This window comes from Hyaena hyaena, unplaced genomic scaffold (genome assembly GCF_003009895.1).
Source record: "Hyaena hyaena isolate Hyena2069 unplaced genomic scaffold, ASM300989v1 scaffold_229, whole genome shotgun sequence".
NCBI classification, from domain to species: Eukaryota; Metazoa; Chordata; class Mammalia; order Carnivora; family Hyaenidae; genus Hyaena; species Hyaena hyaena.
Window position 1 is genome coordinate 127,022 of NW_024080861.1, and position 19,892 is coordinate 146,913.

General features: G+C 40.1%; 1 protein-coding gene across 1 annotated transcript in view; it reads left to right on the forward strand.

The window, feature by feature from the left end:
• The first annotated feature begins 287 nt into the window (after positions 1 to 287).
• Positions 288 to 19,892, forward strand: part of PEX7 (peroxisomal biogenesis factor 7) — an 84,940-nt gene continuing 65,335 nt past the window's right edge. Inside the window, exons 1-3 of the mRNA XM_039243562.1 lie at positions 288 to 500; positions 2,210 to 2,267; positions 3,125 to 3,275. Of these exons, the coding sequence (XP_039099493.1) occupies positions 371 to 500; positions 2,210 to 2,267; positions 3,125 to 3,275 (339 nt within the window). The 5' untranslated portion in view covers positions 288 to 370. The remainder of the gene's footprint in view (positions 501 to 2,209; positions 2,268 to 3,124; positions 3,276 to 19,892) is intronic.

Sequence of the window (19,892 nt, forward strand, 5' to 3'; positions counted from 1 at the left end):
GTACTTCCTGATGCCAGTCTTCCAAAAGCACAACGAATGAATACCCCCCCCCCCCAAAAAAAAACCAAAAAAACCCGCGGGGAAGGCGGGTATGCAAAAACAAAAGTTGTCACCTAACCCTAGAATTACTGCCTTGTTATATCTAATTCAGGATAGGTGGCGCAAATCACTTTGTTTTGCCCAAAAGAAAGATGGACTCCGTCGGAGTCAGAACCCTTTCCTTTCCGGACCAATCGAAACCTAGCATTCAGGGCACCAGGACTCCTCACTTCCGCCTCGTCTTCTAATTTGGCGAGGCGGGACCGTGCGCATCTGATCCGAAACGGCTGTGGCGGCGCCAGGGCGGCGAGGCGCAGAAGCGGCGGGCGGGATGAGCGGGGCGCGCGGCGGAGCGGTGCGGACGCTGCGGGTGCCGGGCCGCCACGGCTACGCGGCCGAGTTCTCCCCGTACCTGCCGGGCCGGCTGGCCTGCGCCGCCGCGCAGCACTACGGCATCGCGGGTGAGGCCGCGCAGCGCCGCCGGGGCGGGGGCGGGGGCCAGCCGAACCCCAGCTTCATCCTGCGGTGGGAAAGCACTTCCGACAGTAGACAGTGCCACAGATGTACACCAGGGGGAGCCGAGGAGCGCGCGAGTTCTGGCTTCCTCCTTTGTCCCGCGCGGGGAGTGGGTCTGCAGAGAGTCTATGATCGTTTTCAGTCACGTCGCGGTAGCATACGGGAGGCCCCTGCTGGCCCGTATCCTTATTCCTTCGCGCACCTCCTCCACCTGACCCCCGCACCCCAACCCCTAGGCACACAGCATCTGCTGAGAACGGGCTCAGCGGGTGTGACCCCTCAGGCCAGTCCGATGGGACCGCCTGCACTTGTAAGGGGACCGTCTGCTAATGGGTCCACCTTCCTCACAGTCTGCTTTGGGGCTGTGGGTCGTAAGAAGGACGGCCTTGAGCGGACGCTTGGAGACTCCCCACAATTGCCATCATGAAATTGATCGAGTTCTGCCCCTACATTTTGCTGTCTCAGGAGGAATACATATGTTTGCAAGTAGTTGTTGGAGGTTCAAGTTCTCTCTCTTTTTTAACGTTTATTTTCGCGAGAGAGAGCACGCCTGAACAGGGGAGGGGCAGAGAGAGAGAGGGAGACTGAGGATCCGAAGCCAGTTCTGTGCTGTCAGTGCAGAGCCCCATGTGGGGCACAAAACGGGAGATCATGATCTGAGCTACGTGGGACGCTTAACCAACTGAGTCACCCAGGCACCCCAACCTCACGGTCTCTCTTCAAGGACTAGACTGGAAAGCGGGGTTCCATTCTTAAACTTTGTTCTTTTAGTTTATAGCTTATCTGTTATTTATGCACAGAAGCTCTGTGAAAGAATTCATTGCCTAATGTCAGCTTTTGATCGTGTTTGTTTGGCCCTACAGCTGAAAAAAATTATGTGATTTCTAAAACTCAGAAGGTGAGAAGTAGTATGTTTTCACCACTTGGCTTTTAATTGCTTGCATTGGTATGATACCCACCAGTTAGGTTGAAACTCACGAGTTTGATATTTTAAATTAAATCCTGTGTAAAAACTTACAAGGAGTTGGTATTTTGTTTTAATCAGTTCTGTTTAAATTGAGTGTTTTTCCTCCCCCAGTCTATATAACGAACACATCTTTCAAAATACACTTGTCCCTTAGTAAAATAATTCATTTTGGAAAGATAACTGCCCTACTCAGCACTTTACCAGCTAGTATGTGGTAAATTCCACCAGGTATTTTGTTTTAAAATCCCATGCTGAATGTATTTCAGGTTTATTGGCAAGTCAGTGTGATGTAGAAGGCGCAGAGCATCTGGAGTCTGTAAGCCAGAGGTTTCTTACCTGGAAATAGAGATGAAGCCACCTGTTTGGGAGGTTTATGTGTCTGGCACCCCGTCTGGCCAGAGAATATGAATTCAAATATCTCTCCCCTCTGTTAGGGCTGTGTCTGGATCCCAAGCATAGGTGAGGTTAAGTTTAATATTTCATGGTTGAGATGCAATATAGAAAAGACAAATGGAGAGCACAGTCCTGGCATTTTGTATACATGGTCTCAATAACTTTAGGGAGAAATTTGTGATAGTAAAATGAGGTACTCAATCCTCAACAACCTCCTCCCCCCTCCTTGAACTTAGCTGTTCCTCTGGCAAGTTCAAAAGCATGACTTTGATTTTTTTTTTTTCCCCTCCTTAGGCTGTGGAACCCTTCTAATCTTGGATCAAAATGAATCTGGGCTTAGACTTTTTAGAAGGTAAGGTGGCTCTAATGATTAAACTTACATGCATTATTCTCTTTTGCTATTAAAGGCTTAATTAGATTTTGAATCGTTTTGAGCAGTAAAATATTTTTTCATTTTTAAGTTTGTGGTAGAAAAGAAACGTCAGCATTTGCCTATATAGAACTTATTTTTGCCAGTAAGCTGTGATTATGTCGTTTTTCTTCTAAAGCGCTTGTCCCTTACTCCATTTATTAAGTAGAAAACTTAAAGCATAAAAAAGTAAACTAGTTAGTAACTGTGTGATATAGTTTGGTTTCACCCATTCAGGAGCTAATTATCCGTTTTGTGAGTTATCTAGCATTGCTTTCCATTTCTTGTTTCTGTGACTGTTTTGACTGTTGGACTCATTAACCCCCGCATCTGGGTCGGTCAATGTCGGAGAAAGGAAAGGAAATTCTGTCATGAGATAACGGCCTGCTCACAGGGGAAAGTTTTATGAGGGAAGTTGGAATTATTGGTCTAAATTAGTATTGTGAAGTACTTGCTGTGCCCTCCTATGAATCACAAAAAACCCCGCAAAATAGTGAGCACTCGGGTATGGCGGTGTGCCCTCATCAATAGTGCCGAATTTCTAGATGGGAGAGCGAATTTTAATCTAGCTTCACAGTTCTCTGGCTTTATGAACTGGGATGTTCCTTTCACGTCTCTGAACTCGTTTCTGCGTCTGACAAGTTCTTGCTCTATTTCTCTTGCATAGTTGTGAAGACCGTGTGAGACAATGGGTGTTAAAGTATGTGATAAACTTGAAGAAAAACTGTAAAATTATGGTTGCTAGTTTATGTCCAGCGGGCTGTGCAACTAGACTTTCTATTTTACGTTTCCTGGTGTAGCTTTGACTGGAACGATGGTTTGTTTGACGTGACCTGGAGTGAGAACAATGAGCACATCCTGGTCACCTGCAGTGGCGATGGGTCGCTGCAGCTCTGGGACACTGCCACAGCCACGGGGCCACTACAGGTCTACAAGGAGCACACTCAGGAGGTAGGTAGGCGGTCGTTCTGGGCTGATGGGTTTTGTTTTAAATGGAATCCATTTGGGGATGGCAACAGGGGGGACAAGAAATTTAAGCTTTAGTATTTCTTGCATGTGTTAGATGTCATTTGTTATTTGATTATTCAGACATTAAGTACATCTTGGCCTAAGGAGCTAAGAAGGAAGTAAAGGTCAAGCTTCTCATTAGTCAGTAAAACGCCTCCAGTAGTAGGTTTGCTGTGGCGCCATTTCCTCCGGAGAGACCCCATCTCTTTCTTCCTGGCTGTAGGGTATGTGTGCCCTACACTGCCTTAAGGCGGAAGTAGGCAGGCTTTTCACAAAGGCATCACAAGATTGCCTTTAGGGCTGTAGGAAGGTTCCTAAGATTTTCAGAACATATTGGAGCAAGAGCATCAAGAACAGATTATGAGACAGGGCTTACTGAAGAAATTTTAAATCTAAGTCGGTTCATATGTCTAGGTTCTGTGTATATGCATATGGGTAGCACAGGAAATAGTTGGGTTTTCGTATCCTTTGGATAAATATCTAGTAGTGCAGTTGGTGGATCTTAGGGTAGTTCTATTTTTAATTTTTTGAGGAACCTCCATCCTGTTTTCCAGAGTGGCTGCACCAGTTTGCATTCCCACCGACAGTGCAAAAAAGGTTCCCCTTTCTCTGTATCCTCACCAGCATCTGTCACTTCCTGAGTTGTTAATTGTAGCCATTCTAACAGGTGTGAGGTGATGAATCACTGGGTTCTGATCCTGAAACCAGTTCTACAATGTATGTTAACTAACTTGAATGTAAATAAATAAATTAATTAAAAATAAATAAAAGAAAGAAAATAGTTTGATTTTCAGTCATATGAAAATACATATATATGCTTAATGAATGTGATGGAAAAGACATTCCCTTGTGGTGTTTTGCCTAAAATATTTCAAAATTTTCCTCGAGATAGCAGTAGATCTCGGGCGCCTGGGTGGCTCTGTCGGTTAAGTGTCTGACTGCAGCTCAGGTCATGATCTCACGGTTCGTGGGTTCGAGCCCCACATCGGGCTCTGTGCTGACAGCTAGCTCAGAGCCTGGAGGCTGCTTCGGATTCCGTGTCTCCCTCTCTCTCTTCTCCTCCCCTGCTCATGCTCTGTCTCTCTCTTTCAAAAATAAACATTACAAAAAAAAAAAAAAAAGATAGCAGTAGACCTTTCAAATGAAAACTTGCACATTTACTTTCAGATTTGTGTCTACCACTGTACCTGGTCTATAGAAGGCCTGCAATGAATGCTAATTAGATGCAAGAATATTAGTCTTTTGTGATAAAAAGATTAGTTGTGTGAAGATTCCATAAATCATTTTATAGCTAGACCTACTGAAAATCAATATTTCAAAGATTGTGGCTGAAAATAATAGAAAATTTTAGTTTGTCCATTGTATTGTGAAGCCTCTTTGAATAATTGTAGTTATAAATGATCATGTTTTCATAGAATCACTGATGACATCTTTGGTAATGGAGGAGCTTTAGTTTCAGGATGTTCAGTACAAGAATCCCCACAGAGTGGCAAGTCCAAAATTTGGACATTTTTGTGGTACCTTCACGATTTTTTATTTTTTAATACCACTTATAATTAACTTAGTTTTTTTCTTTAATATTTTTTCTCTCAAAAGGTTTTATCTTTTTCTTAAATCTTTAGTTGCCTGTATTATTTATCTCCTACATTCTAGGGCTCTAACCAAGCGGGTCATAAAATAATATATCTAGTTATGTTAAATGGTATATATTGATTTAGTATATTTTTAAATGACTCTTACATTGTTATTTTACTTATCCTAAAACTTGTATCCTAAGTTATATTTAGGAAGCCATGAGATTGATGCCTAGCAGTTTGTGCATTTATTAGTTTTCAATGTATGTTAAAATAAATCTGTAATGAATAAAATAAAATATATGTACCCATTAAAATCATCTCTTGTACAACCAGTCGTATGTGTACTACTTTCTGGGAAAATACTTTTGTAGAACGTTTCTGATGATGGTCACTCAGCTTTTATTCCATCTCAGTGAAAGTGGATTTCACTGTCTCATGAGATAACTTACTTGACTTTTAGACTTCTCTAATAGTTAGAATATTGCTGTCTTAAGCCCAAATATACCTTCTATCAACCAATTGTTGTTTCTAATGCCTTTCTCTGAAGTGATGAGACTCAGTCCCCATTTTACAGGAGGACTCTTGAAAATAATCACCATGACCCCTCTTCTGGTCTTTGCACTTCCGGACTATGCATCTGTAATTCCTTCAGCCTGTCTTCAGATTACATAATCTCTGTATCTTTTACCCTCCCGGTAAATTCCTTTGCATATTCCTCTTTTTCATCATCACTTTTGGTGTTGCATATATTATTTATTCCAGAAATGTGATAATCAGTGCTGAGCTTTATAAGACCTTGCCACCATATCTCAAGCCTCTGGTTCTAATGACATTACCTGACACGGCTGGCTGTACATTTTCCTCAGCCATATCATAGTGTTGGATTACTTGAGTCCAGTTGTAAACCACCTCAATCTCTGTTACTTGAATTGCTAATAAACCAGGTTTATATCATTCTATAATTATGTAACTGGGTTTTTTGAGCTGAAGACATCTTTGTGAGTGTTCTCTTTCAGATTGTTATTCTAGATTGTCCTTCCTTAATTTCCTTCCAAATGCAATTTTTGATAGCACTCGTATCAGTTAAAATGCCCTGGTTGTGAGTGTAATAGAAAATACAACTAAAAGTAGATTCAATAACCAGAGTTTATTATCTCACCTAACTAAGTATATGGAAGTGGAATGGGTCCTGGCTTCGTTATTCAGAGCTTGACAGTGCCATCAAATACCCAAGTTCTCCTTGCCTTTTCACTCTGTTATCCTCAGTGGGTATTCTTTTCTTCTTGTACTGTTTATAGTTCCAAATATCATCTTACCACCTTTCAAGGTCAAAGGGCAAAGAAAAAAGTGAATGTCCCTGGCTTGCAACTTCTTTTGGGGAAAAGCTTCCTCAGAGCTCCAGGGCAGACACCTCTTCATATGTCCATAGGTAGAGGAACATCATATGCCCAGTTCTAATTATGTTGCTTATGAGGGAAGGAAGCCACCAGTCCTGCCTTCATCTCAATAAAATTCAGCCCTTAGATGTGGAAAGGACAGAGCTTTCCCCCCAAAGGATAAAATTAGGGTTCTGTGAGCAAAGTAGAAAGGGGGATTGGCTCTTAGAGAGCCAACCATCACTATCTGCTACAACATACTTCTTGTCTTTCTCACAGTCATTAGTAAAAATCAAACTGTGCCAAGGAGGGTGATGTATAGAGAAGCATAGGGTTCTCATAAAGGCCATCCTATGTGAGATTGTTCAGCGAAAGAATTTATGGTGATCAACTTAAAACTCAGTACTATAATACCAAATATTTGGCATTTTTCATTGAAGAGAAGTACAGCATATATTCAAAGCATGTCTCTTATACCAAATATTCAGAAACACTTTAAAGGACTTAAGGTCAAACAAGAAAGTTTGGAGGAACTAATGAATATTTATCAAATAAATTAGTATGTGAATGATCATAGCTGATTTTCTTTTTTATTCCCCACCGGCATGTTCAAGAATAACAAACAATATGTCCTTTCCTTCCATGGGTAAAAGTATAGACTAAGGATTGAGTAAGTAGCCTGGTTTCAATCAACCTTGACTGAATTCTAGGTATGTAACTTATCAGCTCTGTGACTTTGGGCAAGTTACTTACTTCTCCTAAAACTTAGTTTCTTTATTTGCAAACTAAGGATAATAGTAGTCTGTGTCATAGCGTTGTTGTAAGTGTTTAGAACAGAGCCAGCCAGCACTAAATAAATATGAGCCATTATTATTATTTGGTCTTATGTTAGGGTTAGAAAGACACGGAACAAGTTAGGAATCCTTCACTTACCCATTTCACCACTTGATAAATGAGAAATGTCCAACACTCAATTTTCAGATAATCAGATGAGGATGTGCTGAAGTGAAAAGGAGGAATCCAACACCTAATAATTTTAGGCCCAAGAAATGAAGGACTTGGTGAAATGAAAAGAAGGAAAAACATGGACATTAACTGTGTGCATTGCTTCTAAACTTAGCATCAAAACAAGGATTCAGTTCTTCTCTCCATTGTTTAACAGGTGTTTGCCGAGGCCATTATGTCTTTTGACTTTGGTTTAACCTGCTGCTGACTATATAATAGGAGTGGAAGAGCAAGAAAATGTAAAAAGATCCAGCATGGAGAATAGAGAGCAACTGAGAATATTGTTTCTCTGCTTCACAACGTACAGCATGGTGCTGTTAACATTGGGTTAGGAGTGACTTTCAAGGCCACGTAGACTCAATTGGATGTTTACATCAACATCTAGTTCCCAATGTGCTCGTTACACTTTTTAAAAAATAGTTAACGTTTGTCTTCATTGTCAAATAATAAGCTTATCAATTTGCTGAATTTTTTGTAGAGAAAGATATGACCCACTTAAAGTTCTTGGTTATGAAAACTTATCTTTGAACTAAGTATGCAACTTCATAATTCATTGTGGAGAAAATGTGTTTCGCTATACATTTTGTAGTGATGATGTACCATGTGGTTAAGACCTTGCTTACTTTAAAAAAAAAAATCAGTGAGGGGCGCCTGGGTGGCTTAGTCGGTTAAGCGTCCGACTTTCGCTTGGGTCATGATCTCGCAGTTCGTGGGTTCGAGCCCCGCGTCGGGCTCTGTGCTGACTGCCAGCTCAGAGCCTGGAGCCTGTTTCAGCCTGTGACTCCCTCTCTCTCTGACCCTCCCCAGCTCACGCTGTCTCTCTCTCCCCTAAAAATAAAAATAAAAACATTTAAAAAAAAAAAAATCAGTGATTTACTCTTGTGATAATGCTAGAAGCTGAAAAGTTTATAATAATGGGTGCCCATAGAAAATATTAATGCAGATCAGGGAAATACAAATCAAAACCACACTGAGATACCACCTCACGCCAGTCAGAGTGGCTAAAATGAGCAAATCAGAGAACTCTAGATGCTGGCGAGGATGTGGAGAAACGGGCACCCTCCTGCACTGTTGGTGGGAATGTAAACTGGTACAGCCCCTCTGGAAAACAGTGTGGAGGTTCCTCAGGAAACTAACAATAGAACTCCCTTATGACCCAGCAATAGCACTGCTAGGAATTTACCCAAGGGATACAGAAATGCTGAGGCATAGGAGCACATGTACCCCAATGTTCATAGCAGCACTCTCCACAATAGCTAAAACATGGAAAGAGCCTAAGTGTCCATCAACAGATGAATGGATCAAGAAGATGTGGTTTATCTATACCATGGAATACTACATGGCAATGAGAAACAATGAAATCTGGCCATGTGTAGCAACATGGATGGACCTTGAGGGTGTTATGCTGAGCGAAATAAGTCAGGCAGAGAAGGACAAATACCATATGTTTGCACGTATAGGAGGATTAGGAGGAACTTGACGGAGGACCAAGGGGGAGAAGAAGGGCGGAAATGGTGGGGGAAAGGGGGAGAGGCAAACCATGAGAGACTCTTGAATGCTGACAAAAACTGAGGACTGATGGATGTGGGGGGGAGGGGGGGATGGGCATGAAGGAGGGCACTTTGGGGATGAGCACTGAGTGTTATGTAGAAACTAATTTGACAATAAACTATTTGTAAAAAAAAAAAAAAAAAAAAAAAGAAAATATTAATGCAGAATGACAGTGTATCATGCATTTAATACCAGTTTGTTCCCTTTAGAAGTTGCACTTACGTTTAAAATTACACAGCAGACTGGCCAGCTAAATAGATCTATCTTTCTTTCCTTTTTCTTTCCCTCCCTCCATTCCTTCTTTTCTTCTGGGACACAATTGAACTTGATATATTTCCTTGTTTGGATTTAGTCATGCTCAGACATTTGTTCTGGATTAGGTTACTGCAATAAGATTTTTATTAAAATTTAGAATAAATTTGAGGTGCCTGAGTGGCTCAGTCAGTTGAGTGCCCAACTTTGGCTCAGGTCATGATCTGATTTGTGGGTTCAAGCCCCATCTCGGGCTCTGTGCTGGCAGCTTGAAGCCTGAAGCCTGCTTCAGATTCTGTCTCCCTCTCTCTCTGCCCCACCCCTCTGCTGGTGGTCTCTTTATCTCTCAAGAATAAATCAACATTAAAAAAATAAATAAAATTAGAATAAATTTAAAACATCCCTTCCCCCTCATAGAATTGTGATTATGGCGAAAAATGATTTACAGTTATGTGTCAGTGAGTCTTGTCAGATTTTACTATGATTAGGATGTAATTCCTTCATCATTTTTCAATCCTTATGTTTGAAAGCATTCACTTTTCTTTTTCTTTCTTTTTTTTTTTACTTTGTTTAGTATTTTAAAGTTTTAAATTGTATTTAAATTGGATCTGTCCATTCTGGTAGCACATGTTTTGTGCTAGGCATATGCTAGTCATTGAAGTTGCAAATACGAATTAAGACTCAAGTGCTAATCACAGGTAGTCGTTCTGGGACATGCAAGCAAACTATTTAATACAATGTGATCATGTTGAAAAGAAGTGTCTAGAAGGTACAGAAGAGGAAGCAAGGACTGTCACAAAAGAGATGCCATTTGAGCCGAGTCTTGAACAGTTAGCAGGAATTCACTGGCGGCCCAAAAGGAAGAGGTCAGTTGTAGTAGAAAAGAGAGTCTGCACAGGTGCAGATCTGTGAAGGAGCATGACATGTTCAGGCAGTCACCAGTCCTTTGCTGTGACTAGAGCACAGAGTACGTGTTGGAATGGTGGGAGAGGAGGCAGGGAAGGTGGGTAAGGGCCATATCCTGATGGGCCTTTAATGCCTGGTTGGGGATTGGAATTTATGCTTTGAATATTCAGGAGAGAGATGGATTAATTGTATAGATTTGGAGCCACACATTGTAGGCAGAAAACAGAACATACACAGATGTGTAAGTATCAACCATTTTCCACTTAATCCAACTTTTCCAGATGCTAGGTATGACTAGACAATAATTTAGGTACTACATTTTACTATTTGAAATGAAAAATATAGAAAGTACTTGTCTTAACTCAGTGGTTTTCAAACTTTGCCACATATTAGAATCACCCAGGGACCTTTTAAAAATCATGCTCAAGTCACAATGTCCAGTTGGAGCCAAGCATCAATCAGGATTATTTACATTCCCAGATGATTCCAGTGTACAGCAATGTTTGGAAGCCACTGCTTTAACTTAATAGGCATTCAGTTCTAATGACCTTATTATGTATATTGTCTAGTGTTTTTTTTTTTAATGTTTTATTTATTTCTAGGAGAGAGAGAGAGAGAGACAGCGTGAGCAGGGGAGGGTCAGAGAGAGAGGGAGTCACAGACTGAAACAGGCTCCAGGCTCTGAGCTGGCAGTCAGCACAGAGCCCGACGCGGGGCTCGAACCCATGAACCGCGAAATCATGACCTAAGCGAAAGTCGGACGCTTAACCGACTAAGCCACCCAGGCGCCCCTATTGTCTAGTGTTTTGAGGGTTGTAGATTCAAGATGTAGATTTTAAAAAATATGTAATAAAGTGCACCATTTGACTTATCTTGTGAAGTGGTAACCTCAAAGCTTTAAAACTTTTTTTTTAAAGAAGAGAAAGTGATGTTTTAAATAGATGGAAACTGCAATGGAATATTTTTGGGTCAAGAATGACTTTCATGCACGAATACTGCTACTATATATGTAGTCTCTCTGTCATATACTCATTGTGGGTCTCAAGCACCGTGCCTGTCTCTAAAGCAGGTTGGTGAGTGAATCATACCTAGAAATTAGAACCCATATCTCCTACTTTAGATCTAGTAGGAAACTTACGTAGGAGAATGATGCAATCTTATTTGATAATTTTAAATCATGTGAAACTAGAAATTTTTTTAAGTTTAGCTATAATCGGATGTCCTATGAAGTTATCCTACGGAATTATTGGCAGAGCTGTTTAAATATGTGTAGAATTTACATTTTATATAAATGTAATGTGAGAAAGGGAGGAATTTCATATATATAATATATATTTATCTGCATATATTTCAAAAAGAAACAATGGAAAGATAATCCAAAAGCTAATAAAAATGGTTACCTTTAAAGAGGGTGGGGAAGAAATCAGGGGAGGTGGGGGGCAAGGATGGACAATTTTTCCAAATATAATTTATATTACTGTTTTGACCTTGGAACAGTTGAGATATTTTACAAAATTAAAAATCACAATTTAATTTAAAAAAACTGCTAAAAATTGAAAACAAGCAGAAACACATTAATCTAGTGATGTGTCAAATTGGCATTATAACCAGGTATTGAAAATAATTATTTCAATGTGACTTTAAAAATACAGTATTGTGATTGTCCATGCCTAATGAGATGTCTGATAAACAAAAAAAATTGCAAGAAAGTTTTAAACAGCCTTCAGAGAGATAAGTATTGTTATTTTGAAACTCTCATATCATATTACAGGTTAAAGAATACTAGTTTTTATGTTATTTGAAGCCAAAAATTTTTTTATGTAAAAGTAATATGAGAATAAAGTTAGAGACATTTAATCCTAAAATTGAATGAGAAATATCTGTACAGACTCATGCTTTATTTTTCTCTGTTTAAAAAAGTACCTATGTATGGTTCTTTGGACTCTAAAGACCAAGAAGCATTGACAACTCAGTCTCAGTGACATCGCTGGTACCCAGATTATTGCCTCTAAATACCATTTGTCACTAAAAGGAACTGGGGATCTTTGGAGAAATAGTCAATTCAAGGACAGGCAGGAAACATACAAGATGAACCCAAGACATCTTCTTGTGTCAGAAGACTGTGAAAGGCCGCTGGGATCACATCACATGTTTAGAAGAGATAACCTGAAGAGGCTCTCATTGGCCAATGGTGGACAATTTCAACATTGAAAAGAATGACAGCAATGAATTGGAACACTAGACACATACAGAGATATGCACCAATATGTATATTTCTACCCATTACATGGAGTTGTAAACATGAGAAAACAACAACTGGTCATCACTGAAGATTACTAGGACAACAGACTCATTCTGAAAATTAAGTATATATTAAGAATCAAGGCATTTATCCTGCCTTTCCTATATGAATTTTATTGTGGGGTAATTGAACGGTTGATGTGGAAAATTTCTCATCACAGAATTCTGACTATTAAATGCAGAAGGAATAGCACAATTAGGAAGTCACCATTTAGTAGCCTGTAATGAAATATTTATACATCTTTTGAACAACTTTGAGATCACTAAAAGTGGACCAATCAGCAATTATTGCAATATTAATACAATATTCATATTGTAATTAATACAATATTAATTTTGCTAATTAATACAAGAGGAATACAATTAATACAATTATGAATGAATATTGCTAATTAATACAAGAGGAAGCCTAAAAAAAGATTGAACTGAATTTAATCAAACCTCTAGACCTAACTTCTAACTTAAAGGAAATGGAAGGAGTAGAGGAAAATGTTAACACCAGGAGAAACAATTAGCCAAATCCAGAATGTAGATGATTCTATAGGACCATTAACTTTCTTTCTTTTTTTTTTTTTTACAAATAGTTTATTGTCAAGTTAGTTTCCACATAACACCCAGTGCTCATCTCAACAAGTGCCCTCCTCCATGCCCATCCCCCCTCCCCCTACATCCATCAGTTCTCAGTTTTTGTCAGCATTCAAGAGTCTCTCATGGTTTGCCTCTCCCCCTTTCCCCCACCATTTCCCACCTTCTTCTCCCCCTTGGTCCTCTGTTAAGTTCCTCCTAATCCTCCTATATGTGCAAACATATGATATTTGTCCTTCTCTGCCTGACTTATTTCACTCAGCAAAACATCCTCAAGGTCGATCCATGCTGCTACACATGGCCAGATTTCATTTTTTCTCATTGCCATGTAGTATTCCATGGTATAGATAAACCACATCTTCTTGATCCATTCATCCGTTGATGGACACTTAGGCTCTTTCCATGTTTTAGCTATTGTTGAGAGTGCTGCTATGAACATTGGGGTACATGTGCTCCTATGCCTCAGCATTTCTGTATCCCTTGGGTAAATTCCTAGCAGTGCTATTGCTGGGTCATAGGGGAGTTCTGTTGTTAGTTTTTTGAGGAACCTCCACACTGTTTTCCAGAGGGTCTGTACCAGTTTACATTCCCACCAACAGTGTAGGAGGGTGCCCATTTCTCCACATCCTCGCCAGCATCTAGAGTTCTCTGATTTGCTCATTTTAGCCACTCTGACTGGTGTGAGGTGGTATCTCAGTGTCGTTTTGATTTGTATTTCGCTGATGAGTAGGGATGCTGAGCATCGTTTCATATGTTTGTTGGCCATCTGGATGTCCTCTTTGGAGAAGTGTCTGTTCATATCTTCTGCCCATTTCTTTACTGGGTTGTTTGTTTTTTGGGTGTGGAGTTTGGTGAGTTCCTTATAGATTCTGGGTATCAACCCTTTATCTGATATGTCGTTTGCAACTATCTTTTCCCATTCCGTTGGTTGCCTATTAGTTTTGTGGGTTGTTTCCTTTGCCGTGCAGAAGCTTTTAATCTTGATGAGGTCCCATTCATTTATTTTTGCTCTTGATTCCTTTGCTTTGGGGGATGTGTCAAGTAAGAGATTGCTGCGGTGGAGGTCAAAGAGGTTGTTTCCTGCTTTCTCCTCTAGGGTTTTGATGGTTTCCTGTCTCACATTCAGGTCCTTTATCCATTTTGAGTTTATTTTTGTGTGTGGTGTGAGAAATTGATCTAGTTTCATTCTTCTGCATGTTGCTGTCCAGTTCTCCCAACACCATCTGTTAAAGAGGCTGTCTTTTTTCCATTGGATACTCTTTCCTGCTTTGTCAAATATCAGTTGGCTGTATACTTTTGGGTCCACTTCTGAGTTCTCAATTCTGTTCCATTGGTCTATGTGTCTGTTTTTGTGCCAATACCATACTGTCTTGATGATGACAGCTTTGTAGTAGAGGTTAAAGTCTGGGATGGTGATACCTCCCGTTTTGGCTTTATTTTTCAGTATTACTTTGGCTATTCGGGGTCTTTTGTGGTTCCGTACAAATTTGAGGATAGTTTGCTCTAACTTTGAGAAGTATGCTGGTGCAATTTTGATTGGAATTGCGTTGAATGTGTAGATAGCTTTGGGTAGTAATGACATCTTAACTATATTTATTCTTCCTATCCATGAGCATGGGATGTTTTTCCATTTATTTGTGTCTTCTTCAATTTCCTTCATAAGTTTTCTGTAGTTTTCATCATACAGATCTTTTGTATCCTTGGTTAGGTTTATTCCTAGGTATTTTATGTTTTTTTGTGCAATTGTGAATGGGATCAGCTTCTTGATTTCTCTTTCTGTTGCTTCATTGTTGGTGTATAGAAATGCAACCGATTTCTGTACGTTGATTTTGTACCCTGCAACTTGGCTAAATTCTTGGATCAGTCCCAGTAGGCTTCTGGTGGAGCCTGTCGGGTTTTCTATGTAGAGTATCATGTCGTCTGCAAAAAGTGATAGTTTGAATTCCTCTTTGCCAATTCTGATGCCTTTGATTTCCTTTTGTTGTCTGATGGCTGATGCTAGGACTTCCAGCACTATGTTAAACAGCAGTGGTGAGAGTGGACATCCCTGTCGTGTTCCTGATCTCAGGGGGAAAGCTCTCAGTTTTTCCCCATTGAGGATGGTATTAGCTGAAGGCTTCTCATAGATGGCTTTTATGATGTTTAAGTAAGTTCCTTCTATCCCAACTTTCTCTAGAGTCTTTTTTTTTTTTAATATTTTTATTTATTTCTAGGATAGAGAGAAAGAGCGTGAGCAGGGGAGGGTCAGAGAGAGAGGGAGTCACAGACTCTGAAACAGGCACCAGGCTCTGAGCTGGCAGTCAGCATAGAGCCCGACGCGGGGCTCGAACCCACAAACCGCGAGATCATGACCTAAGCGAAAGTCGGACGCTTAACCGACTAAGCCACCCAGGCGCCCCTCTAGAGTCTTTATTAAGAAGGGATGCTGTATTTTGTCAAATGCTTTTTCTGCATCTATCGACAGGATCATATGGTTTTTATCTTTTCTTTTGTTGATGTGATGTATCACATTGATTGATTTGCGAATGTTGAACCAGCGCTGTAACCCAGGAATGAATCCCACTTGATCTTGGTGGATAATTCTTTTTATGTGCTGTTGAATTCGACTTGCAAGTATCTTGTTGAGAATTTTTGCATCCGTATTCATCAAGGATATTGGCCTGTAGTTCTCTTTTTTTGCTGGGTCTCTGTCTGGCTTGGGAATCAGAGTGATGCTGGCTTCATAAAATGAATCCGGGAGTTTTCCTTCACTTTCTATTTTTTGGAATAGCTTGAGAAGAATGGGTATTAATTCTGTTTTAAACGTCTGGTAGAATTCCCCGGGGAAGCCATCTGGTCCTGGGCTCTTATTTGTTGGGAGATTTTTGATCACTGATTCGATTTCCTCACTAGTTATGGGTCTGTTCAGATTTCCTACCTCTTCCAGTGTGAATTTTGGTAGTGGGTGTGCGTTTAGGAATTTGTCCATTTCTTCTAAGTTGTCCAATTTGTTGGCATATAGTTTTTCATAGTATTCCCTGATAATTGCCTGTATTTCTGAGGGGTTGGTTGTAATAATTCCATTTTCATTCATGATTTTGTTTATTTGGGTGCTCTCTCTTTTCTTTTTGAGAAGCCTGGCTAGAGGTTTGTCAATTTTGTTTATTTTTTCAAAAAACCAACTCTTGGTTTCATTGATCTGTTCAATTATTTCTTTGGTCTCTATGTTGTTTATTTCTGCTCTGATTTTTACAATTTCTCTTCTTCTACTGGGTTTAGGGCATTCTTGTTGCTCTGCCTCTAGTTCTTTTCATTAACTTTATTTCTTCAACAACTATAATGTCATGGGAAGGATGGGCGGGGAAAGCAAGATGGGAAAGGAGAACTTTCCTAGATTAGATCTAGGAGGCATAACAACTAAGTGTAAAACATGAATTTTGTTTGGTTTGTGATTCAAATAAACCAGCTATAAAAAGACATTTTTGAGACAATCAGGGAAGTAAGAATGTGGACTGAGTTTTGGATGATATTAAGGAACCGTTGTTCATCTTGTTAGGTGTGAAAATGGCCTTCTGCTTATATAAAAAAGAAACACATTCTTATCTGCTTAAGTATTTATGAGTGAAGTGGTCTGATGTTAAAATACTCCAGCAGCCAGTCAGTCAGTAACAGGACAGATGAAACAGGGTAGCAAAATGTTGATAATTATGGAAAGTATGTGATGGATACCTGGGGATTTATTATGATATTTTTCCTTTTATGTGCATTTTAATGTTTCTATAATGATAAATTAAAAAAAATTGTTTCACATCGAAAAAAATAGGTAGCCTTTTCTAATCGCTCAGTAATTAAAAGTCAATGTCCCTTTCCTTTGTATTGATACAGATGAGTATGAACATTCTGGACATACTTTTTATTTGATGATTTTTAATTAAATAGACGAACTTAAAAAGGGCAACACTATACGGTAGATTAAAAGCGAGCTCTTTGGGAATTGATTTCAGTAATAAAATGTGTCCTCTCAAACTGTGGTTTTCATGAGGTTCAGATTTTATAAAGCACACAAAACACTGTTCAGTGTTTGGGTTTTTTTCTTTTTGCAGTTTCTCAATTAATTTTCTTCATCACTGCCAAGAGTAATTACTTAAGATAGGCCTTTAGAGGACCCTGCTTTTAAAGGCACAACTGCATAGCTCTCTTCTTTTTTATACTTAATTTGACCATTAAGCCATGTCCATTGTTTGAGTGGGAGTGGACAGGGGAATTGGGAAGAGGGAAAGGTTGGAAGGCTAGACTGATGTGAGGTGTGCTCTTAGTTCAGATTTCTTTCTCTGTCCCTTCATTCATTCCAGAAACTTTGATTAACCCTACTGTCTGCAGGGCACTGTGCGAAGCCTAGTGGGGAAGATGAGTGAGTTGGGAATGGTCCTCGCCGTGCTGGGGTCCTTGTTCTCTCTAGGGAGGGAGGCTTAAGCTGCTGGTTATCTAATTTATAATGTGATAAGTGCTGTGAATGCATGGAGTGCTACGAGAGGAGAGGATCTTGTCTGGGGAAGGGACCAGGAGGGCATCCTTCAGTCTGAAGGCAGAGTAGGATTTAACTATTCAGGTGATGGGGCACCTGGGTGGCTCGGTCAGTGGAGCATCTGACTCGATTTTGGCTCAGGTCAGGATCTTACAGGTTAGAGAGTTCGAGTCCCACATCTGGCTCTGCTCTGGCAGCACGGAGTCTACTTGGAATTCTCTGTCTCTGTCTCTCTGGCTCTCTGTCTCTCTCTGTCCCCCCTTCCCCTGCTCGCTGTATCTCTCTCTCAAAATAAACAAACAAACAGACAGACATTAAAAACTAACTATTCAGGTGGAAAGTCCAGAGAAATAGGGTTAGCAGCAAAGGGAAGTGCCCCCTTGAAGGGGAGGGACTGAGCCTGTGTGCCTGAAACAGTTAGCATTTTGGCTGTAATGCTAAGACCAGTGGAAAGACATTGAAGAGTTTTAAAAATTTACCATGAAATATTTCATGTGTATGAGATCTATGTAAGAAGTAAACACATGTAATGAATGCTTGCTGATTCATCATGGAACTTAAGAAATAAAACATTACCTATGCTGTTGGAGCCCCTGCTTACAGATGCTATCTTCTGTCTACTTTTTTCTGATTCTATCCTTCTCCCTCCTTTTTTCTTTCCTCCCTTCTTGCCAGAAGTAACCACTAATTGTGAATTTCTATTTCTGTTTTCTTTGCTTTTTAGTTTTACTTCATATGTATGCATCCCCAAATCCTTCATTGTTTTGCATGATTTTGACCTTTGGGTAATAAGCAGCAGCATGGATAAATGTCAATGTTGAGTGAAGACGGTAAGTTGCAGGAGCCACATAGTGTGAAACTATTGAAGGGCTTTCTATGGGGGAATGACATTTGTGTTTTGATGCAGTGTGGATAACGGACTGGAGGTGAGCCAGGGTGGATGGGAAGAGCAGTGGAGGGATGCTACAGTCTAGGTGGTAGGTAGCATAGGGGTTGATGGCTGTAGCCTCTTGAGAGAAGTTATATACAAACTTGGAACTATGGTCCTTTGGGATCTTATCTCTTCTAATTATTTGACCTTTCTGTTCCTCAGACGTGACGAGCTTGTTTCCGACTTCAGGGTCTTTTCCTATTTTTCTACTAGAGCCCTTCCTCTCACACCTGCAGCGTTCTGTCTTGACTGCACTCAGGTCCCTCTTAATCGCTGTCATTGTTTTCTAGTCTCCTTCCTTTGCTTTATTTTGCTCTGTAGCTTTTCTTTAAAATCACATTCCGAAACTATTTATTTATAGTTGGTCTTCCTCTGCTAAAATATATGACCCATGAGGACTGGGGCTTTATCTGTTTTGTCTAACATTGTACTCCTCTTCCCCTATGCCTTGTATAGAGCAGGTTCTTATGAAATACTTGTTGAATAGATTAGTGAGGTAACTTGAAGTTGGGAGAGTGGAGTCTACTCATCCTTTTTCAACTGTCTCCTACACATCTCTCTGGCTGGAAACTTTTTTCAGAGCCTGAGGTTAATGCCCCAGCCCTGCTCCCACTAGACATTTCCACTTGACTATCTTGCTGTCACTTCAAAGTCAGTATGTCTAAAATTATGCATTATCTTCTTTCCCCCAGTCTTCCCATTTTGTTAATGCCGCCACCACTGACAGTCCCTAGGCACAAAACCTTGGTGTTATCCTGCCGTAGTTCCCTAGTCTTGATCCCTTGGGTGCTATGCCCGTGTATGACTTTGCGGGGGGAGGTTCTGATCGCTCTGATCACTGTTTTCACTTCTGCTTTCTGCTATTGACAGTTTATTGTATTTTATTTTTAATTTTTTAATTTTTAAAAATTTTTTAATTTTTAATTTTTTTTTTTTTTTTTTTTTTTTTTGCTATTGACATATCAGGGCCCTGCTTGGATACTCTCTTCTGGGTATCAAGCTGAATTTTTCATCCCAGCATCCATTTTGTACTTATGTCTGTAGTTTTTTTTTTAATGTTTATTTATTTATTTTGAGAAACAGAGAGAGAGAGGGAGAGAGAGCAGAGGAAGTACAGAGAGAGAATCCTAAGCATATCTGCGTTGTCAGCACAGAGCCCAGTGTGGGGCTTGATCTCATGACCTCAGCCAAAGTTGGACACCGAGGCAACTGAGTCACCCAGGTGCCCCTGTAGTTCTGTTTTGTTTTTTAGTTACTTTAGTTTAGTTTTGTTTTTTTAGTTACTTTCCCATATCCTAATATTTTAAATACAGTCAAACAAATAAAGTATTTTTTGAGTTGTCTTTAAAAAAGTTTTTAAACATTTATTATTTTTGAGAGAGAGCGTGAGTGGGGGAAGGGCAGAGAGAGAGGGAGACACAGAATCCCAAGCAAGCTCCATGCTCTGAGCTGTCAGCCCCGAGCCCAATGTGGGGCTCAAACCCATGAACTGCAAGATCGTGACCTGAGCCAAAGTTGGACGCCCAACTGCCTGAGCCATCTAGGTGCCCCTTGAGTTGCCTTTATTTATTT